This window comes from Paroedura picta, chromosome 11 (assembly GCF_049243985.1).
Source record: "Paroedura picta isolate Pp20150507F chromosome 11, Ppicta_v3.0, whole genome shotgun sequence".
Lineage (NCBI taxonomy): Eukaryota > Metazoa > Chordata > Lepidosauria > Squamata > Gekkonidae > Paroedura > Paroedura picta.
Window position 1 is genome coordinate 8,851,657 of NC_135379.1, and position 25,801 is coordinate 8,877,457.

The 25,801-nt window shown below is 45.4% G+C and overlaps 1 protein-coding gene across 3 annotated transcripts in view; it reads right to left on the reverse strand.

Annotated features, from left to right (window-relative positions):
* Positions 1–25,801, reverse strand: part of ADARB2 (adenosine deaminase RNA specific B2 (inactive)) — a 315,856-nt gene that overhangs the window by 23,730 nt on the left and 266,325 nt on the right. For all 3 annotated transcript variants that reach the window (XM_077303289.1, XM_077303288.1, XM_077303290.1), the window contains 3 exons: positions 20,758–20,926; positions 13,792–13,943; positions 1,006–1,174 (listed from right to left, as the gene is read on the reverse strand). In XM_077303289.1, coding sequence (XP_077159404.1) covers positions 1,006–1,174; positions 13,792–13,943; positions 20,758–20,926 — 490 coding nt within the window. The remainder of the gene's footprint in view (positions 1–1,005; positions 1,175–13,791; positions 13,944–20,757; positions 20,927–25,801) is intronic.

Consider the following 25,801-nt stretch of genomic DNA (forward strand, 5'->3'; position numbering starts at 1 on the left):
AAGCATTGACCGGTCCCCGGTGATAAAAAGGTTAAGGACCACTGCCTACGAAGACCAGTAAAGGCAGCTAAATTTCTCTAAATGTAGGATTATCAACTCCTAGGTGGTGGTGGGAGATCAGTTCACCTGGAGAAACTGGCCACTGTGAAAGATGGATTTTATGGCATTGTGCCCACTGAAATCCTTCACCACCAGCTCTGCCCTCTTCAGGCTCCCCCCTCCCCCCCAAATCTCCAGATATTTCCCAACCTGGAGCTGGCAAACATACCTAAAAGAGAGCTTGACCAATGACCACAATAATCAGACTTCTTTTGTAGAGAATGCCCACAGAGAATATCCTTGAAGGCAGGCTCGTCAATTCCAGGTTGGGAAATTCCTGAACATTTGGAGGTGGAGACAGCAGAAGGCAGGGTTTGGAGATGGAAAGGGGATCAGTGGGGTTTCATGCCATGGAGTCCACCCTTCAAAGCAGCATTTTCTCCAGAAGAACAGATTTCTGTTTTCTGGAGATCAAGTGATAACTCTGGGAGATCTTCACGCCTCACTTGGAGGTTGGCGACCAAAGTCTTTGAGGAACATGACATTATGGAATGGATTCCCCAAGAGCATCAAATTGTTTAAAGACAGCAGGTATCCCAGGGGAAACCGAAATTGTAAGCTTTATATCTCCAGTTCAGTGCGTGTATGAAGTCTCTCATGGGCACGTGCAAGGACTTGACCATTTCCACCAGTGGCACAAAATGTTCTGCAAGCGCTACTACCCAGAACATTTCCGGTCACTGAAATAAACCATCAACCCAGTGCTCCTAGGGGGTGACAACTTCCAGTGGAGCTGAAAGATCTCCCACTTTTACAGCCAATCTCCAGACTACAGCTGTCAGTTCCCTTGGGGAGAATGGCTCTTCATTTTCCTCATTGCCAAGTTAATTTCCCCCCTACCAGAAAACAGGATCCTGGAACCATTCCGTGCCACTGGCTTGCTTCTGCATCTCAGCATCGTATTACCTGGCAATTTTGTCTGTGCAAGACATTGTGGCCAGCTGTTCCCCCAGAAGCACGCCGTCCCACGTCTGGACCGTGCCGTGACACCGGGCTGGGATGGTTCCTTCCCCAGATTCGATCTTGGTTCGGAGATGCCCACGATACTTCCGGACTACATGCTTGCTGCTATTCACTGGGTTTAAGAAACAGAGAGAAAGAAGCGACAATGAGTGAATGAATAGTTTTTAAAAAGAAATCTGCATCTCCTTTCGACAAACCAGACTCGAGGATGTGTTACCCTCAAGGAGAACCCTTTTAAACTCACTCTCCGTAAGAGTTCGTTCAAGTTATCTGTTTTGAAATAAGATCCACTCAACTCAACAGGGCTCACTTCTGAGAAAACACTGCAGAGGACTTGACTGCCTGACTGGGATATAAGGTAGCTGATATGCCATGTTGACTTCCTCACCGAGTGCTCATTGACGGGCCTGGAGCGGGTGGGAAGGGGAGGGGCCCCAGGTTGGCGTGTACACAGCTGTTCTTCCCAGCCATATTCTGCACCATCATGCCACTTCTGGGGTTTCTCAAAGCCTGAAGAACGTTTCCAGAGCTTCTCAACGGTAAAAAAGTTGAGAACGGCTGGCTTAAGTAAAAAGACATGTTTACACCTGGTACTTAAAAGAGAATAAGGCTGCACCAGGTGAGCTTCAAAGGTAACAGCATTTCATAGGAAAAGTGCTACCAGTGAAACGCTTTCTGTTGGTGGGGTCACAAAGAGCAGAAGTTATATGGAATATCTCACCTGAGAGGCTGGGCAGTACAGGAAGAGTTGGTCCTTCCCATACCTGGTCTTGAAGCTGTTTAGGGCACTAAACCTGCAGCAGTGAGCTATGTCAAACCAAGGGGGGTGAGCTAGCTTGGTTTCCCACATTGTAGAAAACTGAGTTTAGGAGGCCGAAGACAGAAGGGGCCTGTGTACTTATTTCTGAGTGTTAGGCTGGAAAGCTGTTTTTGAAGGTGACTCTTCCCATCCCCTCAGCAGGTGACTTGTCTACAAGGGTCTTTGTTCGTTGGGCAGGAATAAAATATGACGTGTTGGGAGCCAACGGGCTGTGTGGCACAGAGCGGCATCTATCGAATCCCTTCCTGTCATTTTGCTAGACCTGCCGGCTTTGTTAAGAGTGCATTCTACGGCTGTTAATGAGAGCTGAAGCAACTGATTGGACTCTGGCTGGTGTCAATAGATGGTTTACAAAAGGCAAAAAAGAAAGAAAGAAAGAAAGAAAGAAAGAAAGAAAGAAAGAAAGAAAGAAAGAAAGAAAGAAAGAAGATAGGAATGAATGAATGAATGAATGAATGAATGAATGAATGAATGAAGGAAGGAAGGAAGGAAGGAAGGAAGGAAGGAAGGAAGGAAGGAAGGAAGGAAGGAAGGAAGGAAGGAAGGCATATTGGAAAAATAAATTGTTCAGAACCCTGGGATTTCGAAAGAGGAGCAAATACATGCCGAACAGCAATGCTGGCGTTGACCTACTATCCACACTGTTGGCCCTTGATCATGGGGTTCCTCGTTGGCTCCGGGGCCTACACAAAGGACCTGTGCCCTAACATGTCATTACCTCTCTGAAGCACACTTCGGAATTACAGGAACGAAAAAAGCCAATAGCCACACCCCTGCAGGCATACTCCCAGTAAGCCTTTACAGCTAACTCCCCCACCCCCTAACTTCCTAGTTCTTCTGGACATGGAGTTCCTTGGAATGAGGAATGGATCTGTGAATAGAGCCACCCCCAAATAGATACCACTCATCACTTCATAAAGTAAGCCCAAATGCTATTCAACTTTCTTTGCTTTAGGAAGCTGAATCAGTCTTCTTCACCACAGTGGCTAACACGGCAACCACAAAGTGATCTTTCTGCGGGAGCTATTGGCGTTCTGCAGGGCCTGCAAAATGGAGCTTTTCCGCAAGGTTTATGGTTGAGACCAGAACAGTGAGGGGCTCCGCCGGCACTAGGCAACAATAAGATCATCTGTTAATTATGGCCCCTTCTTCCCACTCCATTTATTAGTTGTTTTTTTGGGGGGGATGGGAGATTGAGGACTACGACCATGTTTTTGGGTTTGTTGTGGTAGGTTTTTTTGTGTCCTTGGACTGTTTTAATGGGATTTTGTTGGGGTTTTTAGCATGGACGATTGTAACCCGCCACGAGCCAGTCTCAGGAGTGGCGGAAAATAAATTTAAATAAATTTAAATAAATTTAAATCATCAGCATCATCTTTGAGTCCGTCATCGACTTGCCGCACAGACTTAGACAAACCAGCCTTGCAATGCAGAGCTAATACTGCTGACCTACCTCAGAGGGGGGTTTTGAGACTTGCAACAACATGATGCATGTGGAGATTCTGCAGGCTGATTCTCAAGGTCCATCTTGTCTAGCAGCCTCTTTCGTGCTCACAGTGGCTAACTAGATACCTCTGCCAAGCCCACAAACAGGGCATGAAATCAACAGCCCTCCTCAGCTGCCCCTCAACTCATAGGCATCACTCAAGATAATGTGCCCCTGAACATGGAGGTTCCACGTGGCCAGCACGGCCGACACTGGTTGGTAAGACCTTGCCTTGAACTTGCCATTAGAACAAACAAACAAACAAACTGATTTATACTGTGCTGTTGGAAGCGTTCAAGGCACTCCAGAATTCAGGAGCTCCATTTAATGTCATCATTGGTCCAGCCCCGTGCGTCCCTGCACCTGTGCACATTGTGATCCCAGAATTAAGTGCCTTCTGGAAAGCTTTCCGATGTTCCCATTATCTTCTCTAATTTCCTCCGTATTTCATCCTTGCAAATGCACGGACTTGCACCTTGAGATTCATTCTTCTCCTCTTCCGGCCCGGACTGGCCGGCTCTTTGATTCCCAGATCTGAAGCCTTCAAATTGCCCCTGAGCCTTTGTATTCGGCTTCCGTATTTCAAAGCTTGCAGAGCAGGAATGGGAGGAGGGGAAGACACAACCACGCACGCACGCACACGCACGCACGCGCTGCAGCATTACCTGAAAATGCCAGCAATTCCAGGGCAGGGTGAATACACTGTAATTTACATGACTTTGATTATACTATGTTAGCTGACAAGGATCAAAGCCCGACCAGGTACACTGACAGGCGTAATTACAAAATGCAAACGGATTCAGACACAAATAGGAGCCAGCCCCTGTCAGGCACTCAGCGCACTTCAATCATATTACAGGCAGATTCAGAAATGCCTTTGAAACCCGTTTTTATACAGTTCGCCGTCGTTCGCTTAAACCGAAGATTTTCGGGGGCTGAAATGGACGGAGAGGTTCCCAAGTCCAAGCTCCTTCTCAAAGTCCCTTCAAGGGCAGTCTCACCCCCCAGACTGAAGGACACAACTCAGATGATGTTGCGTGATCCCCAAACAGAACGTAAGGAGGGACACACGGCAGCAGAGGTGCATAAACAGACCCCAAACAGCTTAAGAAAATCTGTCACATTGACTCTCTTGATATTTTGGTCCTGTTCTTGGCCGTGGTGTGATTGTTAGTGGTTCTTGTGAGCACCATTTTCTGGAGCAGTTGTTTTTGGTCAGTGTTCTTACAAGACCCATCTCTAAGATGTGTCTATTTATGTGTTGCTAATTCACCTGCCTTGGTTTGCTACCACTTTCTTCTTCGGATTGCTCAAAGCTTCCGTGACTCCAAGCATTCCTGATCTTTGCATAGCTTATTCTCCCCTTGCTTACCTGCAGTAATGGGTGTGTGTGTGTGGGGGGGGGGGGAGAGGGACAGGAAGGGGAGGGAGATACAGAGAAAGGAACCCAAGATGTTCCTTCAGCTGGAACAAGATCTCAACCCGACCCCAGCTTTTCGAGAGGACCAATTTAAAAATCATTTGGAGTGGGTTTATGATGTGTGCCTGACTAGACATTAGAGGTGTAAATCACTTCTCAGAATGTCAGAGAAGAAGGAAACGTAGACTGACTTATTAGCATCAGTTTTGTATTTGGCATGTATAGAAAAAAAAGCCCTCTGTTTTTTTTTTTTAAATCTTAACCGCAATATATAGTAAATTCAATTTTTTTAGCAGCAAAAGACCATCCTTTTTGTTATGATTTTTGGTTAAAAAAACACTCCTCTAGCCAGTTAAAAAAACAACCTGGAAATGAGTGGTGATTAAACAGAATCACATGAGTAAAAACCTGTCTGAAATTCACATTTGGCTGCCTCTGAAGTTCATTTTCTATTTCTCCGCTTCACTGGGTGCTACTTGTTTTTTTCTGTTCTTTCTTCTTCTTTTTTTTTTTTACTATGAAGGAACAGGGGAGGGGAACTTCCTTGCATCCTAACCCCCCTCCGATTTTTTGCTGGCTTTTCAGTTCATCAGGACAGTTTATAAAGCAGGGGTAGTCAAACTGCGGCCCTCCAGATGTCCACGGACTACAATTCCCAGAAGCCCCTGCCAGCGAATGCTGGCAGGGGCTTCTGGGAATTGTAGTCCGTGGACATCTGGAGGGCCACAGTTTGACTACCCCTGTTATAAAGTGTTCTTAGAGATCTCGGAAACAAATGGTATTTCGAACAACCATCAAATCCAGTGATCTTTCTGATTACAGACGCACATGAAACAAGGCTCCAGCCTATTTAAAATAGCGTCCAGTGGAAGCTTTTGTTGATTAATTGGCGAAGGCAAATTTAAATAGGTGGGGTTGCAAGTTAAGGCCATGCTTGGTTATTACCGTATGTTACTATAATAGAGAACAAAAGACAGCCAATATTAGCCTGTTTTAGTCAAGGCAGGGCACATTATTGTCCCTCCCTCATTGTATCTCAATTTGCCATGTGAACTTTAAAGCAAAGACATTATTTCACAATTGCCTCCATGTTTAGCTACAATTCCCAGTCTCCCCTTCCCTTGTTCCTCATAAGCAGGGCTGCCAAGCTTCCAGTGGAGGCAGGGGCTCCCTAGCGGTTGGCCAGTGAAAAATAAAAAACAAAACAAAAATAAGGCCTTGTTAACTTACAGGAAGTTCTAATTACAGAGTTCTTGGAGATTCCTAGAGCTACCTGGAAGTGACAAAGGGTAGCTCTAGGAATCACCGGAAGCTACATGGTAAGCACTTCTGGTTTTACAAACTACACACACAATAGAACTCCTCCTCACTGGTGGTCTTAAACAGTGGTCTTAAACAGTGGCTGGACAGATCTTTATCCTGGATGCTTTAGACTGATCCTGTTTTGAGCGGGGGGGGCGGGGGCGGGTAGGACTAGATGGCCTGTGTAGGCCCTTTCAACTCTATGATTCTATGACATGACATGGATTGCAGCATGTTAGGTGAACGTTTTGCACAAATCTTCCAAATACTGAGCAGGGCTCAACCTGACTAGCTTCTGAGGTATAGGAACAAATACATGAAGGCTTTTATAACCCCGGACTCCACAACTAGGTAATGCATTTCCCATTTGATCTTGCAAAAGTGACTAAGGCGTGTTTTCAAACTCATTAACCCAGGTCCAGTTTGTCGTTTGCTTTCACCCTTAGAGAAAAAGGAGAGGATTGGTTCTTTTGAAAAAGAACCTGTTTTTAAACTTTGTAATTATATCTGAGGGTGAGACTGTAATAAAAGTTGAGATTTTGCCTCTCCAGGATTAGTTAGTCTCTTTAGTAATGAAAATCCATCATTTTTCGGGATCTGAATTATATATCCGAAACTGAAGTAGAAATCACAAAAAATTTTAATCAACAGAATTAAGATTCTGTACAGGTGGCTTGCTTCGAGACACCAATCAAAGCAAGTGCAGCTTGAAGATTTCAAGAGTATTATTTTTAATTACTAATTGCATCGCTCATCTAAAATTAGCACTTCAATGCCGCCATTTTGAAGGCACCACAGGTCACCTGGGGCAAAGTAGGGGGCCCTAACATTTAAAAAAAGGCACTTAAGAAATCTTCCCTTTTGTACTTTCTCTTCAAAAGTTAATGTTGCAGAACACAAAGGCATAACAGAATGTAATGCCATTACCCTTAAATTCTGGACTAGAGCTGCCAACTGCAGCTGGCAAACTCCCTGGAGGAATGGTGAAGGCATCTAATTCCTAACTGAAACCAAAGTAAGAGTCTCTACAATGGTGTGTGATGTCACTTCCAAAGAAAACTGGAAGTTTCTTATTGCTTCTGGGTGATGCTCTAGGTCAGGGGTAGTCAAACTGCGGCCCTCCAGATGTCCATGGACTACAATTCTCACGAGCCCCTGCCAGCAAACGCTGGCAGGGGCTTGTGGGAATTGTAGTACATGGACATCTGGAGGGCCGCAGTTTGACTACCCCTGCTCTAGGTTTTGTCCAAACTGAGTCTCCCTCCGCCCATATAACGACATCACATCCGGATTCAATTAAGAAACATTTCAAGGTAATATGAGACTCTAGGTATTATGTTCTTGGATTTAAATGTTATTCTCCTTGTTATAATTATTACCTTTCCCCCTGTTTTTCGTCTTCACTTCTTGTTCCATCGGAGATGTTGCACTTTATTACCATTAGCCTTATTATTAATAACGTGGCCTTTTAATAACACGCCTTAGCTTTCCTGCATTGAATGGGAAGTCATCTTTCCATTTCTTCAGTGGGTCAAAAAGGCAGCTCCACATTCAAAATTCTTGGGACTAAAACGGGTCCCTGCCAACCTATCAACGCGCAGCTTGATGGATAAATCTGTCACGGGAAGCAATTAAAGCCTGCAGCCCTGCTTCCTTTGCCACAGAACTGATGTCTATTTTACATGCTTCCCAAAGATATCTATCTATTTAATAGAGATTTAATCTGTTGCTTTCTTCAGCAAGGTCTCCGCCGGGGAGTGGAAAGCTCCTGGCTCTGGCTCTCACCCCTGGATTACCTACAAACTCAACGACCCAGTTGCAGCTGTGGCGCACAGATCCTGTCGAGTTGGAAGCACTGTGGAATGCCTCTGCAGCTCTGGCACAGTTGTAGGTTAATAGGCAAGCAGGAGGAAGGCGGCATGCGGGGAAAACGCAATGGCGTGTTTCAGACCTAAGGGGATCGTGGGACAAAACAGGAGCTGGGCTATCAGGAAGTCAATGGCACACGGCAAGGCAACATGTCAGCAGAAGATAGAAAAGCAGCCCAGGGGGAAGGCGAGAGAGACAGCCCCCAGGCAGACTCAATTCGCCCGCCTCTTCGCCGGAATGTCTAGGGACAACAAACAGGCAGGCGATGGAAGAAAGACAGGGGAGGGGAGGAAGGGGAGGAACCAAGTTTTTACTTCAGAAAACCTCTCAGGTTTTTTCCCCCCCCCCCAAAGCAAGATTTGTAAGGCCTCAAAATATCCCGAAAGGATGCTTTTTGTCCTTTCCCACAGCTATTATTAATCCTTATTATCATCCTATCGCACCAGCGATTTACATGTTGCTTATCAGAAAGGCACCGAGACAAAAGAGAGATTCCTATCTTGATAAGATTACAGACAAAATTTCTTATATTTTTAACTTTAGGGGAAACAGAACATGGGGAACGAAAGAAAAGAAAGGGAGAAAACTGGGTTGACAGTTCCAAATGAACAGTGAGATGCCACCGTAGTAGCACTTGGGAGGCCAACACGCCTGGGGGTGGGGCATGAGCCTTCAAGAGCTGAAATTCCCTTCGTCAGAGGCCATGCTTCAAAAGTCCCTTGACCCTGGAAAGCTCACCAGAACATAAAGGAGAAAAAACTTCATCCAAACCAAAATCCATTAACTAAACTATGTTAATACCAAGGGAAAAGTCGAAGGGCCAATGGGATTGCGTCTTACGGTGTTAAAAACATAATGTCATTATGAAAATACCAGTATTTGTTAACTGTACGATCTAAATTAAAAACATAATACAGTTAATAAATACTAGTATTTTCATAACGACATTATGTTTCTAGAACCTTATGACGCAATCCCATTGGACCTTCAACATTTCCCTTGCTATTAACCTTTTCCAGTTAGCTCACACTTCACTTGGAGGCGCTACTAGACTGAAATCTAGCTAGTCTATTGCAGACTGAGATGGCTACTTCCTGAAACAAATTCCAGCTTTGTGAAGTGGTGGAAAGCTGGGCTTGATTCCCCGTTCCTCCTCCACATGCAGTCTGCTGGGTGACTTTGGACCAGTCACAGGTCCCTCAGAACGCTCTCAGTCCCACCTACCTCACAAGGTGCCTGTTTCGTGGAGAGGAAGGCAAAAGGCGATTGTAAGCCACTTTGAGACTCCTTAAGGAAGAGAAGAGCCTCTTGCGACGCAGAGTGGTAAGGCAGCAGACATGCAGTCTGAAAGCTCTGCCCATGAGGCTGGGAGTTCGACCCCAGCAGCCGGCTCAAGGTTGACTCAGCCTTCCATCCTTCCGAGGTCGGTAAAATGAGTACCCAGCTTGCTGGGGGGTAAATGGTAATAACTGGGGAAGGCACTGGCAAACCACCCCATATTGAGTCTGCCATGAAAACGCTGGAGGGCGTCACCCCAAGGGTCAGACATGACTCGATGCTTGCACAGGGGATACCTTTACCTTTACCTTTAAGGAAGAGAAAAGTGGGGTCTAAGAACCAAGAGATAAGGAGAGCATGCTGACCTGCATTGTACCACTCTACTGAGAAAAATGTCAAGCCTTCCCACAGCTTATGTGGCCTTCCCCTACAGAAAGGATGCTTGAGTTGGATGAAGGCTTTGTGTCTAAGTTTTCTTTCAATTATGAATGAGAACTAAGTCAGTTTGGAAAAAAAGCACAGATAAAATGTCCCAGGCATAAGGGACAGGGAAGAACAATGGGTGTCTCGACGTCAGGCCGGTCTTGGGAGCTAAGCAAGGTTGGTGTTGGGGAGTATTCAGATGGGAGAACACCAAGGAAATCCCGGGCTGCTTTCCAGAGGGAGACAATGGGTCTCAACTTGGCTCGCCTCTTGTCTTGAAAACCCTACATCAGAAATCCCTGAAACAGGCTTCAGGCTTCGAGAAACCCCGAACTGGCTCGATCGTGGCTGAGAAGCATAGCTTTTTACGCGCCTACCCAATGCCCATGCCCTCCAGTCCCATCATTGGCCATTTTGGGAGGGGGGGGCAGGTCAACTTGACCATATATGGTCATATCACCCAATAAATGTTCAACATATTTAATGAATATATACAACATTAATTAACTCCCACCCATTTGGGAAATCTTTCCAGGGCCATCAAGAAAGCCAGCCCTACAGGGTCACCTTAAGTTGGCCATGGCCTGATGGCATTTTCCACCACCAGAAGAATAGGCTGACTAAATCTGGATTGCTCGGAAATAAACATTCTGTGCAATTATACAAAACGGTGCTGTTCAGTATTGCACTGCAGAGCTATCCATGTATCTCTTTTGGCAGCCCTTTGAGTACATATTGCTCACATTTCTGCTTATGGCAGGCAGAGTTCCAGTGTAGCATATGTAGTCTTTTTGCCACAGGGAAGTCCTCCTTAGTTGTGCTGAGCTGGGCTGTAGTTGAGCCGTTTGGCTAACGACTGTGGGCTTATTTGTTGAACGGGTTCCCGTGGATCAAGGTGGAATGGAAGATAAAAACAATTATGCAAACACACCATAAAATATAGTTAAAGACCTATGAATACACCAACAGAACAGGAAATAGGAATAACATTTAGACCCCTGTATAATAGATCCATCAAGCCAAAGATTTCAACAGGTGAACCTTTCACAACCAGTTCAGGAGGAAAGAGCAGATACTCTGAAAGGTTGATTTGTAACATCAGAGGAACTTCAGGAAAGACCTTATTCCTAGTGGTGGGTGTTCTAATGCAGTGGTCACCAACCCCCAGTCCGGAGACCAGTACCAGTCCGTGGATCATTCGGTACCAGGCGGCGGCTCCTCCTCGTTCTCCTCTCCGGCTGCTGCCTCGGGGGCTGCCCTGCCACTCTGCCACCGGCTCACCTTTGGTGTTCTCCAGTGGCCACGATGGCTGGGGCTCCCCTTTGGCATGGCACTGTGCAGCTGCTGCTGGCAGCGCCCCCCGGTGGGTGGGAAGTCAGGGGCGCCAGCAGAAAAGCAAGTGGAGGAGGGGCTCAGGCGGCGGCGACGTCCCTCGGCAAAAGACTACCCCCCCAGGCCTCAGTAAAATTGTCAAGCGTTGACGGGTCCCCGGTGATAAAAAAGTTGGGGACCACTGTTCTAATGTCTTGAGATGGGGAGACCTGGAGCAGAGACCAAGAAGATTAAAGTAGCAGGAGGAAGGGCTTAACCGGGAGAGCCAGTGTGGATCAATGGTTAAGAGCCACATGCAGCCAGCTGGGTGACCTTGGGCTTGCCACAGCAGTGATAGAGCTGTTCTGACCGAGAAGTAATCTCAGGGCTCTCTCAGATCCACCTACCTCACAGTGTATCTGTGGTAGGGAGAGGAAGGGAAGGTGACTGTAAGCTACTTTGATACTCTTTTGGGTAGTGAAAAGTGGAGCGTAAAACACCAACTCTTCTTCTGAAGAAGAAAGTTTTTTTTTGTTTCCAGGCCATAGTGTTTTTGTAAGAGCAAAGCCCAGCCAAGGATTTGAGGGGCCTGTACCACCAAAGCCAGTTTTTTTTGGAAGGCCTTAGCAGAGCACAAAAGAGAAGTGGGGTCAGAGAGCAGAGGGTTAAGACAACAAGAGAGAGACAGCCCATTCAAAGAGATGACACTTATCCATGCTTAGACTGATGCCCAAAGCCCAGGGATCCTGAATCGCTCACTCCAACAATTTTACGCTTTTGGCTGGGCAGCTCTGGTTTTGCCAGCCTTGTTTTAATGGGCTTGCAAAGGAGCTACCCTGGAAAAAGGTTTCATCTGGTCTGGCAAACTTGGCACTCAGAAAACGTCATTGCCCTGGTTATAGACAGCATGTTGAAGACACAGTGAGGGGGGGAATATGACACAAGAAAATGAAGTTCCCAAGACACGAGCCAGCTCAGAGTCTGCTCTAAATATGGAGGACAATTATGGTTGAATTTGATAGTCTCGCCATGTTTAAGAGACACACACAGGTGCCATGAGCAGGATCTGCCGATCTTGGCCTTGTTGTTACCCTTGGAATGGCAGCCGCCAACTACAATCGTACAACTGTACTCCTTAACGTCCCTCCTTAACAGTAGGCGGGACCACCTGCTTTAGAGGAAACTTATTTCTTAGGGTAGAAGATCTTCTCTCTTAGAATAACAAAGCGCTTGAGAAAGAGAGGGGAATTGTGGCCTCCCTGAACGGTGCTTGAGGAAGCCACAAAGGATAATGTGGGAAGCGCTGGGTGGGAAGGAGGCTTGAAGAATGGCTTCACAAAGCTGCCAGGCAAAAATCAAGGCGATGCTGCATTTAAAATGTTAATGCATCTTTAGAGGCTCATCCTGAGTGTTTGATGGGCTATGCTGGGTCTGGGATAACTCCCTGATTGGATGTATGAGAAGGGCAACAACATTTATCTTGGTTTTATTAGCATGAAAAGGTAAATGAAAAAAAAGGGGGGGGGAGAGATGAGGGAAGGAGACCTATTCCACATGTGTACCTTGGCAGGTATTTCCAACAACGGTGGGGGAATGTGCTGTCAAGTTGTAGTCAACTTATGCTGACCCTCCTAGGGCAGGCTTTCTCGACGAGGGTTTCGTGAAACCCCGGGGTTTCCTGGCAGTCCTGGAAGGGTTTCCCAAATGGGTGAGAGCTAATTAATTTTAAAAATATTTTAAAACTTTGTTAAATATTTATCAGGTGATATGGCCATATATGGTCAGGTTGACCTGCCTCCCCTCCCAAAATGGCCAGTGATGGACCTGAGGGGTGGGTCGGAAGGGGAAGGACCCTGGGTGGGCGTGTGCACAGATATATTCTGCATAATCACGCCACTTCTGGGGTTTCTCGAACTCTCAAGAATGTTTCAGGGGTTTCTCAGTGGTAAAAAAATTGAGAAAGGCTGGCTTGGGGCTTTCAAGGCAAGAGAAGAATGGAGGGAATTTCCTATTGCCCACTTCTAAGTAGTGACCCTGAATTCCCTTGGAGGTCTCCCATCCAAGTATGAACCTGGGCTGACTGTGCTTAGCTTCTGAGATCTGACAGGACTGGGCCAAATACTGAATGCCAAAAGAAAAGGCTGTCTCATACGTCTGAGTGGAAAGACAACTTTTGTTGGGGTTATACTTGGCAGAAAGGTAATCTACTACTTGTTCAGATTGGGGTAGACACAGTCCCTTTTCCTTCCCCTGCTAATTTCCTTCCACATTCTTGGAGCAAATGCTTCTCTCCTCCATGAACCATGGTTCAGAAGGTCACTAGCATTAACCATGGTTATGTTTAACATAGATTCCCTTTAACCCAATGCCTGAAGTCTGTTTCACATCATGGTTTCAAGCGCTACTGAAGGAAGTACCCTCCTTTGCGCTCATTGAATAATGCACTTTCAAAGTGCTTTTGCAGCTGGATTTTCCTGTGCGGAATAGGAAAATCTACTTCTAAAGTGCATTGGAAGTGCATTATCGAATATATGCGGAATGAGCCCAGCAGGGTTAAATTTAACCATAGTAAAGGAAGAGGGGAATTTGCTTTGGGGAGATGATGAACTGTGAGGAGACTATGTGTACTCCGGAGTCCCAGTTCCTTAACCACAGAAAAGAGAAAAACCAAGGTTATGTCTACACCAGCCCGACAAGAGAAGGATGTTTTCTACAGTTTCTGCAGCTTCACCGCATCGTTTCTGCTATCTCCTTAGGAGGAAGCACTGAATGAACATGTTAACAGAGCAAGAAATAATAGCAGGGAAGTACAATTCTTACAGTCAGTCGTGATTTCGTAGGGGGAGTTGAGGCGTGCGTCTCCGCAGGGCGAAGTGCTCACGTACAGATGGAAATGAATGCTCTCTTTTAGCCTGTAGCCTCCCTCTTTTAACCGCACGAAGATTGATCGCTCCCCGTCTTCTCGCCGCTTGCTAGGATCACAAAGAGAGGGTGTAGGTCATTTGTTACATTCTAAATCAGAACTGATTCTATTTTCCTTATGGGTTAGCCTGTGGCCTTTTTGGCACATACATATTCTCTTCTTTAGCACTTCATATCCTCCCTTTCTAGGCATAATCTCCAGCATCCCAGTGCATTTAAGGCTCAAGGGAGCATCTGACCAATTGTACACCAAAAATAATTCTTATGCAGTCTTTAAAAAGATCAAATGCTTTTAGAGTTTAACAGCTGGATGTGTTTGACATCTGCTATTGTCAACTTTTAAAATTCAGTAGGTCTGAAGGATGCTTTGCCAATAAGTTTAGACGCAGCTTTAAAGCTGATTCTTGCAAGTAAAAAAGAAGGGAAAATAGGTGGTAAAAAGACTCCGATTTATGACCAAGTGAAAAAGGAATCTTTCAAACTGCTGGTTTAATGGTGGGCTGTATTCATGAAAAGGCTACAGAAGTAAGCCCTCCTTATAAGAAGAATATAAGAGAACCTTTAACCATCCATTTATGAAGGGAAACTTTATTTATTATCCTACACTGAGGATGGAGACTATTTTTTTCTTTTCTGCTTGGACTTTCTGTATCATTCCTTTTTCTTTTATATTAAGTTCTGAACAACAACAAAAGGATGGAGAACATTAATCCTGCTTATTTAGACATTAATATCCGTGTGCATTGCCCTGTTCGGGCTAGCCGAATCTCATCCGTTCACAGCTGCTAAGCAGGATCAACCCTAGTTAGTCTTTGAATGGGGGACCACCAAGGGTCATTGTGCAGGGGCCGGCAACAGCAAAGCACCTCTGAAGTGCCCCGCCTTGAAAGCGCTACAAGGGTCGTCATAAATTGACTGTGACTTGAAAACAACGTATTGGGGGGTGTTTAAAGTAGGGAATTCGTGGGTTGCTTTGGGGGCTGAGATGTAGTTTTGGGGAGGCCATCTCAAATTGTCTGCGAAAGAGTCCCCTTTTCACCTGCTTCATCCTGTACCAGGGAGCCTAAGTTTATTTATATAGTCATGGTTAGCGTGGACTGGTAAAACCCTAAACGAGGTGGCTGCTGCAAAGTGGGCAGATGTGCTGGCGGAGTTTGGAGGCAGGGTGGCCTCATCCCCCAGTTTTGGTGGGCCCCTGGCTAGAGGCAGTTTGCACCATAGTTACAATATTTATTAGAAAATCAATGAATAAATAACAAATTGTGTCTTTGTCCAGTTCCTATTTAGAATAATTTTATATTTTAGCAAGCAAGATGGGTAGGGACTGGGAGGTATCCGTCGATTAAGGGAGTTCACCTGAGCCAGCCTCCTATTGGAAATTTTAAGCAGAGGCTAGATAGCCATCTGACGGAGAGGCTGATTCTGTGAAGGAAAAGGGGTGGCAGGTTACAGTAGATGAGCGATTGGGATGTGAGTGTCCTGCATAGTTCAGGGGGTTGGACTAGATGACCCATGAGGTCCCTTCCAGCTCTATTATTCTATGATTCTGTGGTGATATGGCTGGGGCGGGGCCAAAGACAGGGTGCAGGAAATATGTTAAAGAGATTAAAAAACCAGCCTCACTCCTGTTCCTTCCATTATGTGAAAAAAGTTCACATGGCAACTAGCCAGAAAGGGTAAAATCTGGGGAACAGTCAAAGACTGGCCTGATAGCAACCATGCACTCATCAGGAATTCCTTCCCGTTTGTCTCTTTAAGTAGGATTGGCAGTAGAACATGCTATCAAGTTGCAGACAACTTATAGCAACCCCACAGGATTGTCAAGGCAAGGGACATTCAGAGGTGGTTTGCCATTACCCACCTCTGCAAAACAACCCTGGGCTTCCCATCCAACTACTAATGAGGGCTTAGCTTCCAGGATCTGATGAGATTGTTCATCTGGGCCATCCAGTTAGATGAGAATAAGTTATTTGAATTATTTGATTAGATGAGAATAAGTTATTTGAAAACTAAAACCTACCACGTAGGGAGTTAGAACCATTTACTTGAAAATAATCCACATGGGTTTCTCTGTAAATTCCAAAGAAGCAAAATTTGCTTCCCAAATCTTACATGGTTACAATCTTCAACCACCTAATTCTGAATCGATTTCAGAGGGACCAATGAAGGGCAGATATCCTGATGTTTGGGGTGAGTGGGCACTGCTAGTACCATTGCTGGAACAGAGCAGAAAAGATCAACCTAAGAGCCTGCACCGTTTTTGCAAATAGCCATATTTCTCAACTCCGGACTCACTCTGTTTTTAACCAGTCTCAAAAATGATATTGCTGTCTTCATTTCAAACTGAATAGGTACAGGAAAAATGCAAATAATAGGATCATAGGATGGAGGAAATGAGAAAAATCTCACAAATACTCCCTGATGTCCTCAGTCACTCAATACGTGGTCCCTGGAATGGTCTCAGAAGGAGGCCCCAGGTTCATATTCGCCTCCTTCCCCAATCTTTCCCCTGCCCCTGCTCCATGACTGAACAGAGAGATGCAGATGTTTAAATAAAACTCTTGTTTCCATGTAAACTTCTAACCATCATGTGGACAGCTAGGGAAAAATGCCCAGGCCTGAGGCCTATTCTCAGTTTTCAGCCAAACTCCCAAAGGCCAAATAATAAACAAGTAGGCCTTTAGTGATGCCTTCATGGCCTCAACATTTGCTCTATTTCTTCAAGGTGTTACCGAGCTTGTTTACAATACGAGTCCACCTCAGGTCAGCGTGGAATCGAGATTGATTTAGCCAGCAGCAGACCTGCAATTCCTTCGACACTGAGAAATATCAGGGAATTGGTGCTGGAAGGAGTTGTGTTTGTCTGCTTTCAAGCGGCCTGACTTTGAAGAAGAAAATAATGGCACACAATGAGGATATGTTGAGAAGCCCTGGGTCAGCTTCTTGCTCAGCCATCTTGGTTGCTGTTTAGCAGCTGTCAGGATCTATCTGCATGGTCTCCTTTGACCTTCCTTAGTGACTTATGTCAATTTTCCATGGCACAAAAGGGGAATCAATCGGACCGAGCCCATAATCTGCCCCATTTTAATTACCCTGATTCAGCGAGGTAGGGGCATTTCTTATTGAGAGTTTGGCAGAACTGCAAAGCACTAAATTGTAGCCCAGTAAAATGAGCTTAACTTGGTTTTCTTAGGGTAGTCTCTTAGATATTATCAGGATACATAATATTTTTAAAGAGGTACACACACAGCAAGCATGAGTGCATACGGTTAAGATTATATGTGGTAGATTTCCCCCAACCCCAGTGAATCCCTGTAAAGTTCTTTCTTGAACCGGAGTATAATTACTTTTCTGAAGAAAAGTAATATTATATTATAACATATGAATTGCAAGCATCACCTTGACAGCAGCATTATCGTTCTAACACATGTATATGGACAAAAGAGAGTCTGGTTCCCCCTTTCACAAACTCAGTGGTTCATGTGCGCAAAGTATTAATACTCATGTCTGAAAAGTAATAATAGCTCATCCATTAATGGGGATAATTAACAAGATCTTCACTTGCGAGTCTTCCTGTTTCTCATCCTTTAAAAAACAGACTCCTAGAATGGTTGGTACTATTGCTAAAGTCTGGATGCAGCTCAGCTATTTTTCTTCTTTTCCACTTGACGGTCCTTAGGAGCTCCTCGTGTTTTGCTTTCTCCTGTCTTGCCATCTTGCTTGATCACCACCTCTCCTTCCAGCACAGTCTGCCTGCTGTTAGAACCGCTTGGCTGTCACTCTTCCACGGTTTGCTTGTTTTGTCGGTTTTTTGATGCCGTGGTGCGTTTTCTGTCGAGTGAAATTTACGGGCACATTACCCTGCTTGACAGCTACACGGAGCCACTAGGAACTCCTGAGGAGACGGCGGCCTCCCGTAGCTCTTTCATTTCCCTACCACCTTCAGTGAACTCTCCGAACTACTTTAATTGCATTATCACCCTGACAGAAACCTCGGGAACAATGGAATACCTGAAACCTCGCTACTTCAAGAGTTTTCAGAAATCACACATATTCTGGAATGATCCAGAGCTAAAACAGCAAAGCGTTAATGTCTGCTGTTATAAAGTTAAAATGTGTTACCGAGGAAACCTTGGGGGGTATTTAGAAACTGTTGCTAGGTGTATGGTATGGTATGAGAGTAGGACTCAGTTCTGTCGCTGAAGAGTTGTTTATTGGCCCAGCTCAGTCTTTCCTAGTCTTTTGACCAAAGTAATTTTTCAGGCTCCGAGAAGCCCAGGAAGTGATGTCAGCTGGCCATGCCTCTCTGCCATGGCCCTGGAAGTGACATCACAGGGAGAGTCGAGGAGGACTGGAGGCGGGGGAGAGAAAGGAGGCAATTTAAGCCAGGAACAAGAATGCAGGTTCTGTTCCTCATGTGGCAATCCGTCTACTTTACACACAGAATCTATGATCATCTGGACTATATACCAGTTGTTGGATTAGCTGGACTGTAACGTTCCAAAGCTCTTCTAACACATAATTGAGCCACTGAAGAAAATGTATTATTTTGAAAATGAGCGAATATCCGGAAGTTGTTCTGGCTCTGAATCAATAAAGAATATTCTTCACTAGAACCAACAGCCATTCGTCAGCTTCTTTCTTCCTAGCCATGTGCAGCTGACGGGTCTTTCTTTCAACAACCTCCAGGCTGGGCCTGGAGATAGCCTGGAATTACACAGCAGTTCCCCAGACAACAAAAAACAGTTCCTCTGGAGAAAGCAGAGATTGGACTCTAGGGCATTATACCCTGTCCCCCAGGCTCCATCCCCAAATCCCCACCACCCTTCTAACCTGGGGTTGGCCATTGTACTGCCTAATCAATACTGTATGTGAACAAGAAAGGCTATGAACTGTAAGAGGCCAGAACTAGATGTGCAGAAGTTCCCAACTCTCCTTTCCAAAGGCACGAAGGGCAGACAATGTGTGTGTGTGTTTGTGTGTGTCAAGAGAGCAGTGGCATACGCTCCTGGCTAAACAGAGAGCAAGAGAGAGAGAGACAGAGTTCTGCAGAAGTTGTTGGCAACGCAGTTTTGTTTTGCTCGGAAAATTCCCTTCACACACAAAAATGGAGCATTGATCCAAATAACACAATAACATAACTAAATGTGCTATGAAGATGGATCAATACGTAGGTTAAGATACCATGATTGCACTCCTGTCCCTAGAGAAACTGATGCCATTCTCAGCACACGGCAAGCACTGGGACAGCTACAGAGAGAGAACATAATAATTTAACGTAAAAATAAGTTGAAAGAAGCAGAGACTATGGAGAGAGAGAGAGAGAGAGAGACAGAGAGAGAGAGACAGACAGAATATCAATTATGGCTGATCCCTCTAGATTCTCGTATTCTCTCACTTCTGTTCAAAGTTTATTTTTATTTAGTTTACACAATTTAAGCCCTGCCTTTCTGCCTTCATAAGCCCCCCCCCCAAAGTGGCTAACAAATTAAAAACACATCCTATCATGTTGTTTTTATAAAACACTGGTCGGAAAAATCTGTTAATGGATGGCTCACATGAAAGCTAAGTGGTTGGGAAAAGCTAGGTAAAGATACTGTCAAACATGAGACATCTAGGTAGGACTGCCAGGTCTTCCCCTGGTCACCAGTGGAGAGAGGGAGAAAAACTGGCAAGTCTTGAAGATTTAGGGGTGGGCCCTGAAGGAGCAGGAACATCAGTGGGGTACATTGCAGAAGAGTCCTCCCGCAAAGAAACATAGAGTTGGAAGGGACCTCCAGGGTCATCTGGTCGAAAGCATTCATTTTCTCCAAGGGAACCTATCTCTGTAGTCTGGAGATGAGATGTAATTCTGAGGGATCTTCAGGGCTCACCTGGAGTCTGGCATCCCTACATGTAGATCAAGCAAATTCTGACACTGTTTCCTAGGGTTTTGTTAGAGAGGGAGCGTTTATGACCGACAGTTTGGGATTCCAGAGCTTCTATCTGCTTTATCTATTTACAAGTAAATAAACAAACAAACTCTCTGATAAGTGGGTCAGAAAAACAACTACACTGCAACTTTCATAAACAAATGCTCACTTATCCAAAGCCTAATGCTCAGCACCTACTGACACAACCTTTCAATATTTATTTATTGATTGATTTATCTATCTATTTATTTATTTAATAATTATTTATTATATTTATATACTGCCCTCCCCTGAGGCCACCCCTATAGTCCTAGACCTGGTCTGCATAACTTGGGGTCAGGTGGGGCTGAGAGAGCCCTGATATTCCTGCTCGGTCAGAACAGCTCTTAAAGGACTGCGACTGGCCCAAGGTCACCCAGCTGGCTGCGTGTGGAGGAGCATGGATTCAAACCCGGCTCCCCAGATTAGCAGTCGCCACTCTTAACCAAGCTGGCTCCCCAAATGCTCAGCCCCTGCCACAAACTTTGTTAGTCTTTATTTACTTCATACTAAATAAACAAACAAACAAATAAAATTTGCTCCTCTGTGGGGACCAAAGCCACTCACAACATCCCCCCCCCTTCTCCATTCTGTTCATACTACAACCCCCATGAGAGGTGAGTTAGGCCAAGATTATGTGACTGGCCCAAAGTCACCCAGCAGGCTTCCATGGCAGAGCGGGGGTTCAAATTTGGGTCTCCTATATCCCGCTCCAGCACTCTAAAGCAGGGGTAGTCAACCTGTGGTCCTCCAGATGTCAATGGACTACAATTCCCATGGGCCCTTGCCAGCGTTTGTTGGCAGGGGTTCATGGGGATCATAGTCCACGAACATCTGGAGGACCACAGGTTGACTACCCCTGCTCTAAAGGGTATGCCACCCTACAGGGCTGCTTATTCCAAACCCAGTTTACCTCAGGTGCAGTTCCAGCTGCGAATAAAGGAAGTGAAGGAAAGCCCTCCGTGCCACAATCTCTGCATGACAATCGTTGACCACGAGCCCTTGGTCGTTAATGTACTCTCCGTTTATACATTTCGTGCCCGATGTCAGCACAATAACCTGAGCCTGCCGGATGTCTAAACCTATAGAAAGAGGGGAAAAAAAAATAAGACAAAAAGCAAAATATAACAACTGCACAAACAAGGGAGATTTAAAATCAGCTGTCATAATTGCCCGAGTCCCTGAAGACCACACTTTCCCTGGGAGGCAGAGAGAGCCCTAATAAGGGCCCAGTGAAGGTGATTACACGGTCCTTGGAGTACGCAGCAATTTCACATCTCGGCACTATTAGAATAATGCTGGCTCCATTTCATCCTGCACTGCTAATTCCCAGATGAAAGCCAGCCAGCATGTTTAGAAGAAGAAGAAGAGTTGGTTCTTATATGCTTCTGTTCTCTACTTGAAGGAGCCTCAAAGTGGATCACAATCACCTTCCCATTCCTCTCCCCACAACAGACACCCTGTGAGGGAGGTGAGGCTGAGAGAGCCCTGATAATACTGCCCGGTCCGAACAGCTTTATCAGTGCCCTGGCGAGCCCAAGGTCACCCAGCTGGCTGCATGTGGGGTAAGAGCAGGGAATCAAACCTGGTTCGCCAGATTAGAAGTCCGTACTTCTAACCACTACACCAAGCTGGCTCTCCGCTCTCCACTCACTGGAGCAATAACGGCATCCCAAGAGCTGTACACGCTGTAACTTTGGTCAATCTTTTAAGCAATTTTTTAAAATGATAGAAACATACAACCTGTGTAATTTCACTACTGTGACACTGGTAGCGTTAAATACAGGGCTTTGAGCTCCTCTTCTTCAGAAGCCACATGGGACAAACCAATCTTCCTGGTTCAGCTGGACCTTTAAACGAGCGATTCCCAAACAGGGGTCCACAGGAGCTCCAGAGGGTGTCCTTTTGCCTCCTATCTTAATGGACTCGGCCACAAGCTGCTTCTATCTCTCCCCCTCCCGAGAACAAATCCTCTCTTGGTTCCTGCACCTCGGAGGGGATGGAGCCTGCATGTCTACACCTGCTTTAAACCACCTCCTGTCTCTTCTCCCTCAGTCCTCCTTGAGCCTGTCTGTTAATGCGGGCAGTGATGTCACTTCCTGTAATGTCACTTCCGGGGTTGTGGCTGGGAGGCATGGACAGCAGACACCTCTTCCGGGGCTCCTTGAAGCCTGAAAAATAATTGAAGGGGCTCCTCCATGGTCAAGAGGTTAAAAGGATGCTTTAAACAGATATCAGTCCCTATTATGGGTTTTTTCAGCTGCTCGCACTGGATTTCCTTCGAGCCTCATAAGTCTATCTTGCTATCTTCAGTTTACTTACCTTACCCCCATTCATCACTCTCCCATAAATGTTTCTGCTCGCTAGTGGAGGTATGACCTTTTGGAACAAATGCTACCTTTGGGACCAAGGATGAGAAGGACGCTGGGGGTATTTTGTGGCAAACTTTGGGAACAGGACCGATTTTCAAGCAGACCACGCTGCTTCCTGACCTCTGCCATGTTTCTAGTTCCTTGGCGCAGTTTCTGCAGGCCAATGGATTTTCGAATTGATAACCCCAGTTAAGCATATTGCAGCATGGTACGTATGCAAGAAGTTGCCGCCTCAAGGAATGTCCCCTGAGTGATTGGCCTGCCCTGCTATCAGCATACATCCGACAAAAATCATGAAACATGCTTGTCTATAAGATAAATTCTTGGCTGTTACAAGTTCTGAAACTCATCGCTAAGCAAAGTGGTTATTTGTGCCCCTGTGTCTGTAATGAGTTAAACGTTCTTATTTGGAATTTTAGCTTGCCCTGTCTCTGTGTTTCAAGGTGGGTTAAAATTAGTGGTTTCCAAGGCCCATTCTGCACACCTTGGATAATTCCCTTTCACTGTGCTTTGCAGAACAGGAAAATCTGCTTCTAAAGTCCATTGAAAGTGCATTATGTATGGAATGGGTCCAGGTATGGCCTGCCAACCAGCAGGAAAACGAAGGAAGGGCAGGGGCAGCCACTGATGGAGGAAAACCTGAAAAAGGGCAGGCCTCTCTAGGAATTAGCAGACACTCTATGGTAAAACCAGAGCTCCCAGCAATTCCTAGAGAGGACTGACACGAATTCTAAGTCCCCCCCCCCCCCCGGAAGGGATTAAATAGCTGTCAAAAAGAATTAAGCTCAGGCGATATTTTGATTTAAAACAAGAGCCAGAGAAAGAGAGATGTGGCTTTTTGAATTCATCCAGCTTTAACTTTGAATAGGCCGTCATACCCACCCTACAGCAGAAGTTCTTTTTTATAACCTTGAGACCCGACCCATCTGCCTGGGAAAGGTCCTGAATATTGCTTTGCCCGGCCCCTCCTCCCCAGGCCTTGCATGAAAAAACTTCTGGAATAAGAAAAAGAAGGATGAAACTAGAAATAATGGGTGAAAAATTTATAACTCTAGAGTTTTTTTTAGTATCAGGCTTAACCCTCATAATAGTTTTCAATTTGAAAAGGAAATGGAGCAAGGTAAGTGGATTGGGGGGTGGGGGGAAAGAAGCAGGAGGTGGAAAAGTTGCCGTGTCAGCACATCTGGGGGAACGGGATGGAGAGGAGGGAAGGAGAGAAGCAACTGCTTTTAGCAGCGAGGATATTTAAGCAATGGCTTCTTGGGACAAAAATCCTGTTTAGAAACTTCATTTGCAAAACCACGGCTTGTATTTACTACAGATCTGAAGAAGAAGAGTTGGTTTTTATACCTGCGTTTCACTACCTGAGGTCTAAAATCCCTTCCTCTCCCCATAACAGTGACGTAGGTGGGGCCGAGAGAGCTCTGAGAGGACTGCTCTGTGAGAACAGCTCTAACAGGATTGTGGCTAGCCCATGGTCACCCAGCTGGCTGCATGTGGAGGAGCGGGGAATCAAACCCGGCTCTCCAGCATAGCAGAGAGGCACACAGAAGCAAGCTGAGCAGAATATCATATGGGATCATATGGATGGCTCCCCAAAATGGTGTTGATGTCAGGAAACAATGCCACTGAAAGAAGAAAAAGGCTGCACTAAGTTCATGTAAGGAAGCCAAGGTGGAGGAAACAGTGAATGCCCCTTGGGTGAAATCCTCAAATTTAAAAATAAATACGAAAGAAGAAGAAGGAGTTGGTTCTTATATGCCGCTTTTCTCTCTTTGAAGGAGTCTTAAAGTGGCTCACAATCACTTTCCCTTTCCTCTCCCCACCACAGACACCCTGTGGGATGGGTGAGGCTGAGAGAGCCCTGATATTCCTGCTCGGTCATAACAGCTTTATCAGTGCTGTGGTGAGCCCGAGGTCACCCAGCTGGCTGCACGTGGGGGAGCGGGGAATCAAACCCGACTCGCCAGATTAGAAATTGACACTCCTAACCACTACACCAAGCTGGCTCAAGAAAGAGACCTTGGAACACTCCAGAACAGCTGAATCTTTTAATATATGAAAGTACACAGAGTATATGATGGCAGAGGTCAGGTGCAGTGGGTGGAGGGAGAAATATAAGAAACGGAGTCACTCCCCTGGTTCATCTAGTATTGTCTGAGGTCCACAGCTAAGAGCCTTCCAAAACTTAATCTACAGATGCCATGAAGGGCAAAGCATGTGCTCCAGAAAGAAGTTATGGCCATCTCCGTACACTGTTGAGTCGGGGGTGGGTGGGTAGTTTAGACCCCAAAAATAGAGTTTGGTCTGGGTTTACAATGCCAGCTTCCAAGCAACTTTTTCTCATTATGAATGATTTCTAAAGCAATTCCAATTCTGTTGAATTGGGTGGCAAATTTTTTCGTCTAAGACTGGCTTTCTCAACCAGGGATTCGTGAAACTTTTAAATATAGAATAGAAGAATAATAGAGTTGGAAGGGACCTCATGGGTCATCTAGTCCAACCCCCCTGCACTATGCAGGATACTCATATCCCAATGGCTCATCTTCTGTAACTTGCCACCCCTTTGCCTTCCCATTAAACATTTATTGGGTGATTGACTGTATATGGTCATGTTGACCCTCCCTTCCAAAATGGCCAGTGCTGGGGGTCTGGAGGGGGTGGCAAGAGGGTATGCATGGGTATGCATGGATATGCTTCCCAACCATATTCTGCATGATTGCATCACTTCTGGGGTTTCTCAAAGCTTGGAGAACGTTTCAGGGGTTTCTCAATGGTAAAAAAAAAGTTGAGAAAGGCAGTTCTAAGACTTACTATAAGTTCTCTCCACCCATTCCCCTACAGATTCTTGGCACAGAGTCCTTGCTTGCAATTCTGCAGTCTCTAATACCCCACTGAATCATTCTGTAAATTGCAAGTGTTTTCAGTTACTTGTAACCCAGCTTTGCAAATAGACCATTATCGGGGAAGCAAATGTTTTCAGCCGTGCAAATAACCCATTATCAGCAATGTAAATGTTATCAGTCCCATGCAACCCAATTTGTTCTCTTGAAAAATGGGCTCTGGCTACCTTTCCCTTTTGCCTGATGAAGAGATCTGTGGAACAGAAAACCTTCCAAATTCCTATATACAAATAAAACATGTAACTCTAGTTGGTCAGCAGAATGGTCATCCGCCTTATAAAGAATTCCTTTCTTTTTTTGCCAAGATGGGCTAGGAGACTTTTCCAGTGTGCCCCTTTGAATATGAGATTTTGGGACAGTTCTAATTGAAAAACCTTTGGAGACTAGGATTCCAATCCCTCCCTGAAGAATGTTTCTTATGTAAGAAATCACGAAGTTGTGGTTGATGGGACCTACCAACAATGTCTGAATAAAGCTCAATATCTGCATGTATTCATCGTTGCCAAATTTACTATGAAACACTGGATTGAGCATGCAGTGAATCCCATTTCTTTCATGGATAAATCAATTTACAGCTAAACAGAAGAAAACTTGAAGATGTGTAGGTTATATGCTTTGCAGAAATGAAAAAGGGGGGACGGACAATCAGGATTGTGCCTGGCAGACTAACCATGCAATCCTA